General features: G+C 26.1%; 1 protein-coding gene across 2 annotated transcripts; it reads left to right on the forward strand.

Annotated features, from left to right (window-relative positions):
* Positions 1-977: 977 nt before the first annotated feature.
* On the forward strand, positions 978-3165 carry LOC109814566 (dof zinc finger protein DOF1.4). 2 transcript variants are annotated; one of them, XM_020379025.3, is made up of 2 exons: positions 978-1169; positions 1396-3165. In XM_020379025.3, the coding sequence occupies exons 1-2, from the start codon at positions 1110-1112 to the stop codon at positions 2419-2421; spliced, it is 1086 nt and encodes a 361-aa protein (XP_020234614.2). In that variant the 5' UTR covers positions 978-1109; the 3' UTR covers positions 2422-3165. The 2 variants fall into 2 exon arrangements, with proteins under 2 accessions (XP_020234614.2, XP_029130436.2); XM_029274603.2 differs by lacking the exon at positions 978-1169 and adding an exon at positions 1175-1279.
* The last annotated feature ends 11494 nt before the right edge of the window (positions 3166-14659 follow it).

Consider the following 14659-nt stretch of genomic DNA (forward strand, 5'->3'; position numbering starts at 1 on the left):
TTTATTTTGTCTCATGGTATTTACGTAAATCAAACATAGAATAAATATATATATAATTTCAATCATGATAAAATATGTTTTTAGTAATTTTTTTATATAATATTTAAATTCCAAACTTCACTTAAGAAGCAAAACATGCTTCGGTCAATCAGGCATCTATTAATTTTATTATCTTGAAATTTTGAATGTCCTTCTTATAATTTTTTTTATTAATTTTATCTTTTTCACACCTTAAATTTTATATTCATCTTAAATTTATTTTTATTTTATTTTTTAATAAGATGATTTCTTTTTTTGGTAAAGACAGAAAATATTATAAAGATAATCGCAATGAGCATTGAATCTAAGTCCTCGTACTTCTAATTACTCCAATCCCTCCCCACCCAACTACTATTTTAATAAAATGATTAATATTACATATATCATTTTTCTTTCTTTACTTACTACCTTTCTCTTTTGCTCACAAGATGTATATATATTTGTGTGTCAATAAACATATTACTTGTCTTTTATTATTCCAATTTCTTGCTCCAAAAAATGTTTACCAGATGAGTGTATACACAATCTAAAGAAGAGAGATTTACAAACAAAGCAAAAAAAAAAATATATATATATATATACATATATATATATATATATATATTATATAAAAATAAAAAAAATTATAAAAAAAAAACTCGATCGTCACGTGAAACTACATCATGGGATGAAACTAGACGATTTTTCATTTTACATCGAAGCAAATTAAATAATATAATTATAGTAGTACTTTGGCTCAGGATTATCCGTTAGGGTAAGGATTGAAAAATTAGAAATGAAAATAATTATTAATATTTAGTATTATTAATCCTTGCATCCTGAGATTTTTAATAAAAAATGTTTTTTTATATCAATGGTTAGTAAAACCAAAACTTAATATATATTATCCTACAGTAGTTAATTAATTAATTAAGGTCATCTTGCTATTTGGTGATTGACAACTTCAAATTTTCAGTCTCTCACTCAAACTCGCACAACATTGCTATTTGAAACCTTGAAACGAGGCTCACTTCAATTCTGTTCTTTGTTTGTTTACTCTTTGTTTTCAAGGATTCCTTGGAGAGAGCAAAATGTCGGATAACTCTGCGAAAATGGTATTAATCCCTCCAACGACCAACCAATGGCCACAGGTTCACTTTTCTCTCTCTCTCTCTACTCACACACACACACTAACTAGACAAATACATGACCAGTGCAATTTTGTTGCTTTGCATTTGGAAGAGAATATCTACACTATGTTGTTAGTTGTTACATTACCCTAGATACAACACCTCCTTAAACTGGATCTTCCTTTTCTTATTCCCTTCAATCCCTTCATATTTCATTCTACTAAGCGTCTGATTATTTTTCATTTAGGTGGATGATCACAAGGTCTTGATGGGTTCATCAGGTGGAAGTAATAATAATAATAATAATAAGGTAATGGAAAAACGGGGTCAAGAAATTCTGCAGCAGCAACAACAACAAGCCCTCAAGTGCCCTCGTTGTGACTCATCAAACACCAAGTTCTGCTACTACAACAACTACAGTTTGTCTCAGCCAAGACACTACTGCAAAGCCTGCAAGCGCTATTGGACAAGAGGTGGAACCCTCAGAAACGTTCCTGTTGGTGGAGGCTGCAGAAAAAACAAGCGTGTCAAGCGTCCAATAACAAACCCTTCTTCTGCTGCTGCTGCTGCCATTGACACTGCTTCTAATTCGTCTTCTTCTTCTGCTCCCACTGCTACTTCACAACCCCAGATCGACACTGCTTCAACCTCAAACCATATCAACCCTTTGTTTTATGGCTTACCAAGTAGCTCTAGCGATGTCAATGTGAATCTTCCATTATTCCCTAGGTTTGGTTCTAGGATCTCAAGTTCCGGGTTTGATCTTCAGCTCAATGACGCCCTTGGATTAGGTTTTTCATCCGGGGTTGTGTCCAATGAAGCTAGTGATAATAATAACGGTTACCGAAACGGGTTTGGTTCAAATAATACGCTTCTTTCAAGTTATAATTCCATCTTTGGTTCTTCTACTTCAAGTTCTACTGCCACTACTCCATCTATGCCTTCTTTGTTGCTGCAACAGAAGTTCATGAGTGGTGGATTGAAAGATGGTCTTGAAAGCAACACTTTTCAGCAGGGCTTGGGCTTAACCCCACTAGAGCAGATGCAAATGAGAAGTGATCATATTCATAGCAGTGAGGCAGGGATGGTGGCTTTAAAAGATGTGAAAGTAGAATTAGGACAAAGCAACAGGTTGGAGTGGAATAATGGTGCTTGCCAAAACCAGATCCAGCATGTGGGTTTGTACGATCCCTCGCTTTATTGGAATAACACAGTGGGTGTTTGGAATGATCAAGCTGCTAATATTGGTTCCTCAGTCACTTCTCTGATCTAGAAAATACAATCCAATCGAATGAAGAAGCATGGTTTTCAAGTTTGTCTCCCCCTTCTGTCTTGTTACTTGTTACTTCTACTTTTTTCTTTTTTTTCTTTTGGGGCAAAATGGGTTTAGTTTACTTAATTAATTACATCAAAATTTATTGAAAAAGGAGGAAACGTGATACTTGTAAGAAAATGGGAAAGCTAAAGGTGAGAGGAGTTTGGATCGGAGCGATCATGTCAGATGCATCCTGCAAAATATATATAATTACTCTTCAGCCTGTTAGTTTTATATGTCAAGGTTGGGAAAAGAATTGCATATGTTGCTCTGAGAGGAACCTCGGATCCTCTTCTCTCATCGTCTCACAGTGGCTGCTATGCTCCTATCTGTGCAGTACTGGTGTTCTAGCTCTATGGTGAATTGAACTTCTCCATTGTGAGTAAGTTGGTCTTTCTTTTTATTATGTATATATGCAATATGACATATCTTTAATTTCTTTCTTATTTTGTAATGTACTAGCGTGATTAGATTGGTGGGGGTAGGGGATTTACGTAGAAAGGAACTAATATTGGTTTCATTTTTCTTAATTTGTGATGATCTTATCTTGGATAGGGAGAATGGGAATATATATTGGGTATAACGGTATAGAAGAGAGGGGGGATTATTTACTTGGTTTTAGGTGATTAATGTATGTCGGTGGTTTGGTGCTTATGTGTTCAATTTAACCGTGTTCTAAGAAACTTTGGTCCATGCACAGAATATTGCTGCTTTTATTTTATCCATATATGTATCTTTTGAGATACTTCACATTGAAAACAATGAGCACCTACTTCACACCGAAAACAAATGAGCATGCTGAAATGGTACGTAACTGTAGGATGACCTAGGGAATCTAGCAAATCTCTTACACACTATAGGAACTTAAGCAGGGTTTGGAATCATGCTGTCCTATGGTGAGAGGGGACATTTCGTCGATATTTCAAATCAAGTTATATATGGTATATAACAGCAATTTCGATATTCTCCCACCTTTACTTTTACATTCTCAGCTAATATCTGTCATTAATTACTCTTTCAATTTCCATCTTCTTTTCTTATCATATTATATTTCAAATAATGATAGATCCAGAAAAATTGTGTGCCTTCCAGCCCGTTAATTTTGGGGGTAATTGGGAGGAGGGAGAAGAGAGATAGAAAAAACAAATAGAGAAAAAAAAGTGATAAATACTATATGTAGTATGATTAAAAAAATGTAAACAGAAATATTTAGAAAAATACAGATGAAGCAAATTGCCAAATAAGAACTCAAAGATCAAGTATTTATGAAGAAGATTTTCGGTGCCACTTTTCAATAATAATAAAAAAATTCTTACTTTTATTAAAAATATTAAATAAAATTGACTTAATTAAAGTTTACTATTATTTGAGTCCAAAATAAATTTAAACATTTTTTTTATTTATATACAAGTTTAAGGAGAGTAGTGAACTAATAAATATAATTTTTTATTTTTACCTAGAACTCAAGAAGTTTACGACTCCTATTTTATAAATTCATTATCTTGTCTATTTCTTTTTAATGCTCTTTTATTTATATACTCACTCCGGTTTTGAATATTAGTATAAAAAAAACTTTATATTTATTAGTTTTAAATACAAAAAACTCTCGGCTAAATTTATTTTATTTAATGTTACTATCTCCAAAATATCTCATCATTTAATTGATATAGTATTTTTAATAATCATTTTTATTCTTGATATCAAATTTCAAGAAATGGTAGTTTAGGACATTAAGTTATTTTTAAAATAAAATTAATGTAATTAAATAATATTAACTAATTTTCTTAATTAGCACAATTTTTTTGTAGTTTATATTAAGAATTAAGGATGATAAGTAAACTTGTATTCATAGATAATATCCAAACTTACTTACAGAGAATACATAATTTGATCGAGTACAAGTACAGGTACAAGTAATACTTGATTTATTAAATAGGATACAGAGAGGGGTGGGGATGAATATTTACTTACCCACTCTGTACTCGTATCAATACCTATACTTGTCTCCATCTTCGTTCTCATCCATATCACTACTTTAAATTTTTAGAAACTTAATTTATTTATTTTAGAATTTACTTGATATTTATATAATTCTCTTTATTTTGATTTTATGTCAAATAAAACTTAATTAATGTAATTTGTAATTATTACTCTATATTAAAAATTTTATTTTTTTATATATATTTTGCAAAAAGTAAATATATTTAACTAATTTCTAGGCACGTATAAAACATGTATGAATATACTCGATATCTAATGATAATAAAAATAAGACATAAATTTCATACTTGTCAAATATAAAAATGAAAATAAATATAAAATATTGAAATAGAGGTAGAGATTGAGATATTAAAATACCAGTATCCACCCTACCCGATTATGATCCTATTATTAAGAATTGTAACTGACATTTTGAATTTCCTAACCTAAACCCCTTCCACCAAGTGCAATGTTAATGAGCCTTCTACATGCCCTTCATCCACTAATTAACCCAATGATACGAGTAGTATTGTACATTTTTCAACTAGTTGGATACTATGGGTAAAATTTAAATCCTTGCCCAATAGTATGGAATAAAGGATTATCAGTTACTACCCCTTACTTCCATTTTAAAATGCACCCCATAATAAAAATAAAAATAAAAATAAAAATAAAAACTCCCTTGGCTAACCATATCACTCGATGAGTTTCGCTCAATTAAGTGGAACTTTTTCTTCCGTTTCTTTTTATGCTCTGAAAACATACAATTAAACATTTTCTTTAAATTTAAATATTTGAACAAAATTCTTAGAGGATAATTGTCCCCCTTTTCACTTATCCCTTATTCACCACGGCAACGAGATTATTGTGACTATATTGAATGGAAAGCATACAACATGTTACTCCAACAAATTAAGATGAAAAAGTTACGAAGGCAAATCTGATTTTAGGTGTAACTAGCTAGTAATTATTGCTTTTGAAATTCGTAGAAAAAAGAAAATAGGGAAGTGTTGTATATATAAATGTATGGGCTTTAGGGTTTTAGGGCCTATTGCCTTTTTTGCCAGGTTTGAATGGGCTCCCGGCCAACAAGGCAGAAGCTAACAAATCCATACACTCATACAAGATATGCTATTTACGCTTTGGTATGAAAAATACTTAAAAAAAATCATGAGTTTCTTTTCTCATCATATTTATTGTACTATTTACAAATAATAATAAAAAATTCTTTTCACATCAGCAAATTATACATGCATACATGTATTTGTTGGTAATATAATTTGATTCCGTATTACAAGTTAAATCAGTAATTTGTTTACATATGAAATATTAGTAGATGTTTATATTTAACTAAGTAACTTATACGTAAGGTTTTAAGTAATTTGGTTAAACGTGGTTAGGGTCCTTTTATTTTCATTTTGATAATTTTGGTCTTCTGAATTTAAGAAACATGTGACTTTAGTTTCTCCTCTCTAAATTAAGAATTCGAGTACGTAGTTGCTGGGAATGAATAGTAGTAGATTCGAACTAATTTCTGTGTGTAAAGTAACTTACACCTCCAAATTTCTTAATTTCCATAACATTCTCCCACGGCCGTGAGCAACAGCTTCTCCCCGTATCCACACAAACTAGCATCCTGGGTGTGAAGAACAAGCTACAAATTTTGAAGTTCAACTCCTGGCTACGAACAAATTTTAATTTAATGAAGAATGTTATCATGTCACCTACACCTGCTGATACAAGGAAAGAGATGAGGAAGAAAATTCAAAGACCCTACCCACGTTGAGGAGAATAGGATGTAATTGTAGGACAACTCCGCGAGAAGAAGAATGGGACAAATTAGGGTTCTTTATTCCTCAATCTTTTCCTTTTTTACATCAATAAAAAAATCTATTAAATTAATGAAATAAATTATTATATACCATTAATGAAATACTGGGAGGGGGGCAATGGGTTTCATTTGTCCTAACAGCAATTGCACTAACGCCATAAAAGGGAATAAATCTATATTTTTTTAAGTAGGAGAACAAAAATTATAATAAAAATTGATATATCTTAACACATTTCACCGCAAATAATAAAATTTAAAATATATTTTTCCTAAAAAAAATATATAAGTAAGAGGACTATAAATGTAAAGTGTTAAGTTTTTCTTTCTTCTGCACTACAACAAAATTTATTATTAACAACAATTATTTAATAGCTAATTTAATTGTCACCATATATAAAAATATTAATGGCTAATATATAGTAGTCACTAAAAAGTATTTATATTACACTAAAGTTTACTATTAGCGACAATTATTTATTAGAAAAAACTTAAGTCTCACATCAATTAGAGATAAGATAATTAAATAGTATATAAGTGAGTAATAACTATCACCTTACAGGTTCATTTTCTAGGGTTGATTCCTAATTCACTATTCTAAATTGGTATCATATCACTCATTATTACCAAATTCAATAGTGTTATAAAACAATTAGAGAGCAACTTTCACCTTATAAATCTCATATTTCTTAAGAAACAAGACAATTAAAAAATATATAAATACAAGACAACTCTCATCTTACAAATCTCACATCGAGTAGAGATTAAAAAAAAGTATATAAGTTGTAAATTTAGAAAAAGAAATTATAAGAATAAATTATTTAAAGTAAAGGAGACAATTGAAAAAAATAATTTTTAATAGCCTTTAAAATGGCTACTAAAATTGCCACTAAAAAAATAATTTAATAGATTTTATTAGTATTTTATATAAATGTCGGTAATAGTATTAGTGACACTGGATATACTAGCCTTTATTTAAATGTTGGTAAAAAAAATAATGGTCATTTATATGGCCACTAAATAATAAATTAATTGTCACAAAAAATTAATTTTGGTGTAGTGCTGATTTTATATATTACCTAAGTTAACAAATCATTAATCACTTTTTCACATCACAAAGTGTTCATACACAAATTTTGATAGAGAGATACTTCTCACACTTTTTTTTTATAACAATTGCACCATTCTTGTATTGTTTTAATTGTTATTCTAAAATTACCTTTATTTAAATCCATATATTTATTTAAAAATCACTTTTAAAACTTAAATCTAAAATAATATTCAACAATTCTAAAATCAAATTTTCAAAAATGTTTAAACATTTTTAAAACTTTAATTTTAGAATTTTTTAATCAACTTTCTAACGATTTTATTGCAAAAGTGATTTGATTTGGAATTACTTACAAAAGTTTAATTTAAGAAAAATGTTTAATATATTTCAAAAAGATTTTAGATCCCTTTTTGAAATTTATAGTTGGATGTGATTTATAACTCTTCTGGAATGAAAGTTTGGAAATTAATTTACAAATAATTATTTAACCAACTTTTAGTAGTGTTTAAAATATTGTGAAACTGAAATTTTGAAAGGGTTTTTAATTAATCTTTCTAAATTATAATTTTAAATATTAAATATTTTCTGAAAATATTTTTTTAAAAAGTGATTTATAAATTACTTCCTGAATTCCTTTTTCAATAAATTTACAAAAATATTTTAAAATTAAATTTTTAAAAAGTTCCTCAATACATTCCAAAATTATAGTTTTAAAGTGATTTTTAACCATTTTTAAAATTAAAGTCTGAATGTATTAAACACGTTTTTGAAATTAAATTTCAGAAAGTGATTTGTAAATCATTTATGATGTTAAATAAAGATTTACATTTACCTAACTAGGGCAAGAGAAACATTTAACATCGATAAAAGTAATTTGTTTTATAGCAATTCTAAGACTAATATTAATCCCACATAGATGTGAAATAGAAATACAATTTTTACATTGATTATATGCAGCTTCTACAGTGTAGGCAAGTGATATGGAAAATTCAGGTGTAAGTTTATAAGAATTAATTTATTTATAGCACGGTTTTATAGAAATCTTACTCGTCGTAATTATTATCAAGTAAAAAAAATGCACAAACATATAAAATGATATGTTTATAAATATACATGTTTCGATCTCTTGAATTTTCCCCGCATTGACTTATCTATGGACTTGTAAAACTTCTTCCCATTGTTTTCAACCAACATAATCTAACATAATAATACAAGACTAATAATATATTGTATTGTATTGCCATTGAAAACGAGAGTCTAAAATAATAATATTTTCCTCAACATAATCTTTGCTGTTTTCTTACACCCCACCAAATTCATTAACAAGATTTTGGATAAATAATATTATTTAAAAGCAGAGAGAGCCTCCACCAAAATCATTATCGATGGAAGCCAAGTAAAAATATGCCAACTGGTCGCAAACCAGACACGAGCAGTTGTATGGCATGAGTGCACAGATTTCGTCACAACTCACAACCGCAACCTTTTTCTGTGGAAGACAACAACTAAACAAGGACAAAATATATGCGTGTGTTAAGGCTTCAATTTCTTCCTATCATAACGTCAAATTAACTTTCAAAACGTTAGTCACACGGAATCCCAACCAAAAAAAAAATGAAACTAAAGGAAGGGAATGTTCTAAAATGTTTTGTTGGAACCAAGTCAAAACTAGGTTGACATGTGTGTTAGGGAATAATTAATATGCCTTCTTCTTCAGGCTAAAGAAAAGAATCGAATAATATTCCACCACCACCACTGCGTCCCTTTTTTTTCTTCTGTTTTGGATTTTTTGATGCCTTTCACTTTTATAAGTCAATGCTTACTATTTGTTAATAATTTACAGCTGTGTGGAGTGTATGATCATGCTGTGTACATGTAAACTTATTAAAATATATCTTATGAGCTGAAAGCCTGAAACCATACGTAGAAATATACTCAACATAAACTTTGTGCACAAAATGCTGAATGCACCTTCTTTCTGAATCAAGGTGTTCCTTTCATAATTTTACCTGTCTTTTTTTTTTTTTTTTTGTTTAGTTCTGATTTACAAGGTCTTGAATCATTGATCTTTTCAAATAATGCAATAGACTACTCATGTGATCATCAATATCCAATTTAACCGATCAAAATTAATTGGTCAATCCAGTCCAATTTTAACTAGATTTCAACCAATCCAATCTCAGTAATATTGATCCAGCAACTCCATCTGTTTATTACATTCTTTTCTTTGTAATCGCAGTAGTTTTTTTTTTTAACTTGGCGTGTGCGCATTAATGAGGATTGTCTTATAAAATTATTCCTACCATAATAAAATTATTGTTTAATTATTTTTTATCTCTATAATTTTATAAATTTTATATTTTAATTTCTATATACTTTTTTTTTATTTTGATCTTTATACACTATTTTTCTTATTTTAGTTCTTATAATCGCATAAACTTTATTTTTTAATTTATATATTACATAAACTTTCTCTTTTAATTTTTATTAAGTTAGACAAAATGTGAACTAAAAGATAACAAAAGTTATTATTCATAAGGACTAAAATGAAACGTTTTTAATTATAAGAATTAAAATATAAAATTTATGAAATTATTATAAGAACTAAAAGGATAATTAAACCCAAAATTATCTATATTTAAATGTTTTGCACAAGTATTAAAAATCTTAAAGACTCAATTAAAAATAATGTATATGTGTATATATGAGGAGGGATTCACTTACTTTAAAAGTAAGTTTACCTAAATTTATTTCACTCAATAATTCATAATGTTTTACATCAAATTTCAGCAATTCAATCATTGAATTAAAAGTTTTTAATGCATAGATTAAGTTTGTAAATTTTTAAAAAAATTTAAAAATTATTTGATATTTTGTTTCATTAATTCAAATCAACGTATAAAATATTTTTATGATTATCCAACAATTTAAATTAATGAAATAGAGTATCAAATAATTTATAAATTTTTCAAAAATTAGTAAACTTGATTTATGTATTAAAATTGAACATGAGTTATTAAGTGAAATGAATTGAGATAAATTTATTCTTGAAGTACGTGGATCTTTTATATATATATATATATATATATATATATATATATATATATATATATATATATATATATATAATGTGTGAGAATGAACTAGTTTAAATGCATCATGAAAATTTTATTATTATTAATAATTTCTTTCATTTCTTTTTTATGACAATAAAAAGCATTTTATAAAAATGACTAAATTAGCTTTCATTACAATAAAAATAAGTAAAGCTACAAATTGTTTTCATTACATTAACAAATATTTTAAAATGGTGGTGAGTATACATGGTTTAATTATTAAGCAATCTTCGTTGATCACTAAATTAAAGACAAAATATCTAGTAAGGATATATTGAGAATAGGGAAAACTTCTAGAAGTTATCATTGACATAATTTGAATTTTGGTAAAAGTGATTTTGTTTTAATAAAAACTCAGAACTAATAAAAAAAAAGTTAAAAAAAAAAAAGTTTATAGAACTTTCCAAAAGTAGCATTAAAAAGTAAACTTTGTCCCTTTAATGCTTTCAAAATTCAAAAGTTAGTTTCAATAACAATTAATAATCATTTTCAGAATTTTCCAAAAAAAATTAAATGTTATAGTAATTTATAGCTAGACATAACGTGGTAAACTAATACCAATAATTTTAGAAGAAAATCTCATTCATGTGATCACTTCCGAATTTATTTGACAAAATTTTAAACAACTATTTTTTTTTCTTAATCGGGAAGGAATTTGTTCCTCTTATATATTAGGTAGTGTTTCGTATCGAGTCTTCTTGTGTATAAAAATAAAAGTAACTTATATATTAGTGTTTCGTATTCGAGTTTTCTTGTGTATAAAATTAAAAGTAATTTTTTTCTAAGAGATAAGAGTGTTACATTCCAATTAGTTCATGTAATCTAATATCATTAATACAAATTATATTCTCCTTTCTTGAGATGTAAATATTATATTATACATCTTACATATGATAAAATATAAAATAGATTACATTTTTATCATTTAAAATTTGAAATATTACATTATCACTCTTTTATTATATTAATTTAACATTATTAAAGAATTATCATTATACGATTTCAAAAAATATTTTTAATTTAATTATTTTAAAAATATGTTTTTAATTTAATTATTCATAAAAAAATATAATTTTAATTAAAATATATTTCAAAATATTTTTAAATTCATTGTCATTCATTCATTGAATAAAAAATTGTAAAATATTTAATTCAATTTAAATTAGTTTATTAAAATAATAAATAAAATAAAAACTATAATTTAAATTATATATTATACTTTTATATATACGTCAATATATATAATATAAATTAACATATATATATATATATATATATATATTTTTTAATTTTATAATAATTATATTTTATTTATTAATAAATTTTTAATATAAATATATTTATTTAATAAATATTTAATATACATATTTTAGCTTACATTAATTAAGTATAATAAATAATACTTTATCATAAAAAAATAATTTATTTATATATTATTTAAATATTTTACTAGTAACATCAATTAAATAATGTATTAATTTAACATATATATATATATATATATATAATTAATACTATATAATAAAAATATTACATTAACTATATTGATTAAATTATATATTAGCACTCTATTTGATTTTATTATACTTTTCTATATATATATATATATATATATATATATATATATATATATTATTTTTATTTTGATATGTCGCTTTAAAAATATTTTGTAAAAATAATAATGAAAATATTTTTTAAAGATATATAGTTAATTTTAGTAAAATTTATAATAATTTAAAATAATAATTAAATATGTAAATTAAGAGATTTTTTGTTAAAGTGTAATATGTTTAAATTTTTTAAAGGAAAAAATGCTTATAAAAAGGGAGGGTAGTGTAATATTTACATCTTTAAAGGGATGTTAGTGTAAAAAATGTTTTGGCGATAATTATTTTTTAATGCAAGTTAACAAAATTTTAATGAATTTTTTTTTAGAAAATGGATAAAATGTTATACATTAGAATTTGTTGAAATAAAAAACTGTAATTTTTAACATAAATGGAGAAAGTAATATAATATTTGTATCTCTCAGTAGAGATGTCTAAAAATAAATACTATAAAAAATTTATCTTATTAAGTGAATATATGGCACAATTCATATTAGTCAAGATTCAAAATAATTTTTAAACAGGCACCGATAATTTAAGGGGAAATTTCAAATAATATAGTTTTTCGTTAATGATATATATTTTTGTTATCATTTTTTTTATTTTGCAATTTAGTACACAAACGGATAACTGAAAAATAATGTTTTCGATATTTTCGTATAGAGATAATTAAAATAATCGAAGTAATTGAAAAATAATTTGAAAATATATTTATAAATATAAAATCATGATAACTTTTAGTTTGTTTTTGCAACGACAAACTTTCAACAAAGATAACTTCGAATATGTTACCATTGATTCTACAGGCAGAGCTTTCAAAATCATGGCATAAATGAAAATATTGTAAGAGTGGAAGTATTCATCACAATAAAGAAAACAACAATTCAGACTTTGTTAGATGATGGAAAATAAAATATTGTTGTGGAGGTACATATATACAGTCAGATATATTATGTTTTGGTGAAATAATACAGTGGTCAAAATTATCTATTATAGTAGCATCATCTAACCGGAATATCGTTAGAAGATGATTTTCAATTTTTTTATTTTATAATTGTATTATATAAAGTATTGACTAAATTAATTTGTTGATCAAGAAGATAAAGTCTAAGTGTGTATTTGCTTTCACTCTGCGTCAACTTGAACATGATTTGAAGAAGCAACTATTAGTTACTTTTGGTGCACGTGAAAATGTTAGAAAACGTGGATCAATAAACGTAGTAACAAACAAGCACTAATTATATTCAAACCAAATTTTGTTGATTGTCTGATCATGTTTCGAACATGACTATTTAAGAAAAAAATCATGAATTCATATACCTTTAACTGTAGATAGAGCCATGAAACGAATGAATTTGGATCCATGAGTAGAGCTTAGAAAAATAATTGGGCAAGCGATAAACAGAGAGAAGGTAAGTTGATCTTAATTAATGATATGAGTGGATGAAGGGTGAGGAGTCCCACTGATATTTGATGGCATATGGGTCACCACCACTAGCTCATGCTATGTTACTAATGATACATTCGAAAAAGAGTCCCACGCATACACTTAATTACTTACATCAAAATCATGGTGGATAAGATTGTGGTGATAAAGCCAGACACTGGATTGTTCCTCCATGCATATGTCACTAACACCTTTAAGCAAAGACTGATACACCAGACGCGACTTGAAGGAGCAGAGAGGTGTAAAGTGTCACCAAGAAATGGAGAACCTTCCACACTCCCTCCCACCTTCTCATTCCAAATTCTAGGCTTCACAAACCCGCTTCGTCGCTAAAATTTTGCATCATCTTACCATTATTATTATTTCTTTATGAAACTGCATTTATGTTCTCACACAGATTACATAAGACCATATGTCTATGATCAACAAGTCTTACTCAATATGGATTTCGGTTTTTTTATAATAAATTTCCTCTTAATACCATCAATTGATTTTAATGTAATGTTTTTATTAACAAAAATAGAAGATTTTATACGACAATTTCTTACAAATTTTTTAAAAAAATTTGAGTATAAAAATTAAAATAATTTTTTTTTAAAATTAGATAATAAAAAGATCAATTTTATATTTGAGGGACTAAAAACATATTTAAACTTATAAATTTATATTTAATGCATACTTTAATAATATATATTTACATATATTATAAAGATAAAATTTTAATTTTTGCAAAATAATATCAACCACAATTAAAACATTGTATCTAAATTTTAACCTCAACACTATATTGAAAAGTAAAAATAAATCTTATTTTAGAATTTATTTTTTTTAATATATCACTTATTATGAGAAAATATTATTATATATTTTTAATAAAATATCAATAGAATAAAATTTAGATATATATTTTATAATAATTTTTCAAAATTTATATTAAAAAAAAAACGTATTGGCTTAGGAAGTTTTTCTTGAAGCTACATGTTTTAAGCTTTCTTTTATTTGAAGTCAAACTTATCTGACGAAAACTTAAAATATGAGATTAATATGAGGTTAATTTTAACACAATATACCGATATCGATATCAATGTTATTAACAGTTAAATTGCAAAATAAAAAAAATTAAATTTAAATAAAATATTTTATAATATGTTCTAAAATAAATAATAT

This window comes from Cajanus cajan, chromosome 1 (assembly GCF_000230855.2).
Source record: "Cajanus cajan strain Asha chromosome 1, NIPB_CcT2T_4, whole genome shotgun sequence".
Taxonomy (NCBI): Eukaryota; Viridiplantae; Streptophyta; class Magnoliopsida; order Fabales; family Fabaceae; genus Cajanus; species Cajanus cajan.

Coding starts and splice junctions, on each gene's coding strand:
- LOC109814566 (XM_020379025.3), top strand. CDS start 1,110: ATGTCGGATAACTCTGCGAAAATGGTATTAATCCCTCCAACGACCAAC. Junction 1,170..1,395: donor CGACCAACCAATGGCCACAG/GTTCACTTTTCT, acceptor TTTTTCATTTAG/GTGGATGATCACAAGGTCTT.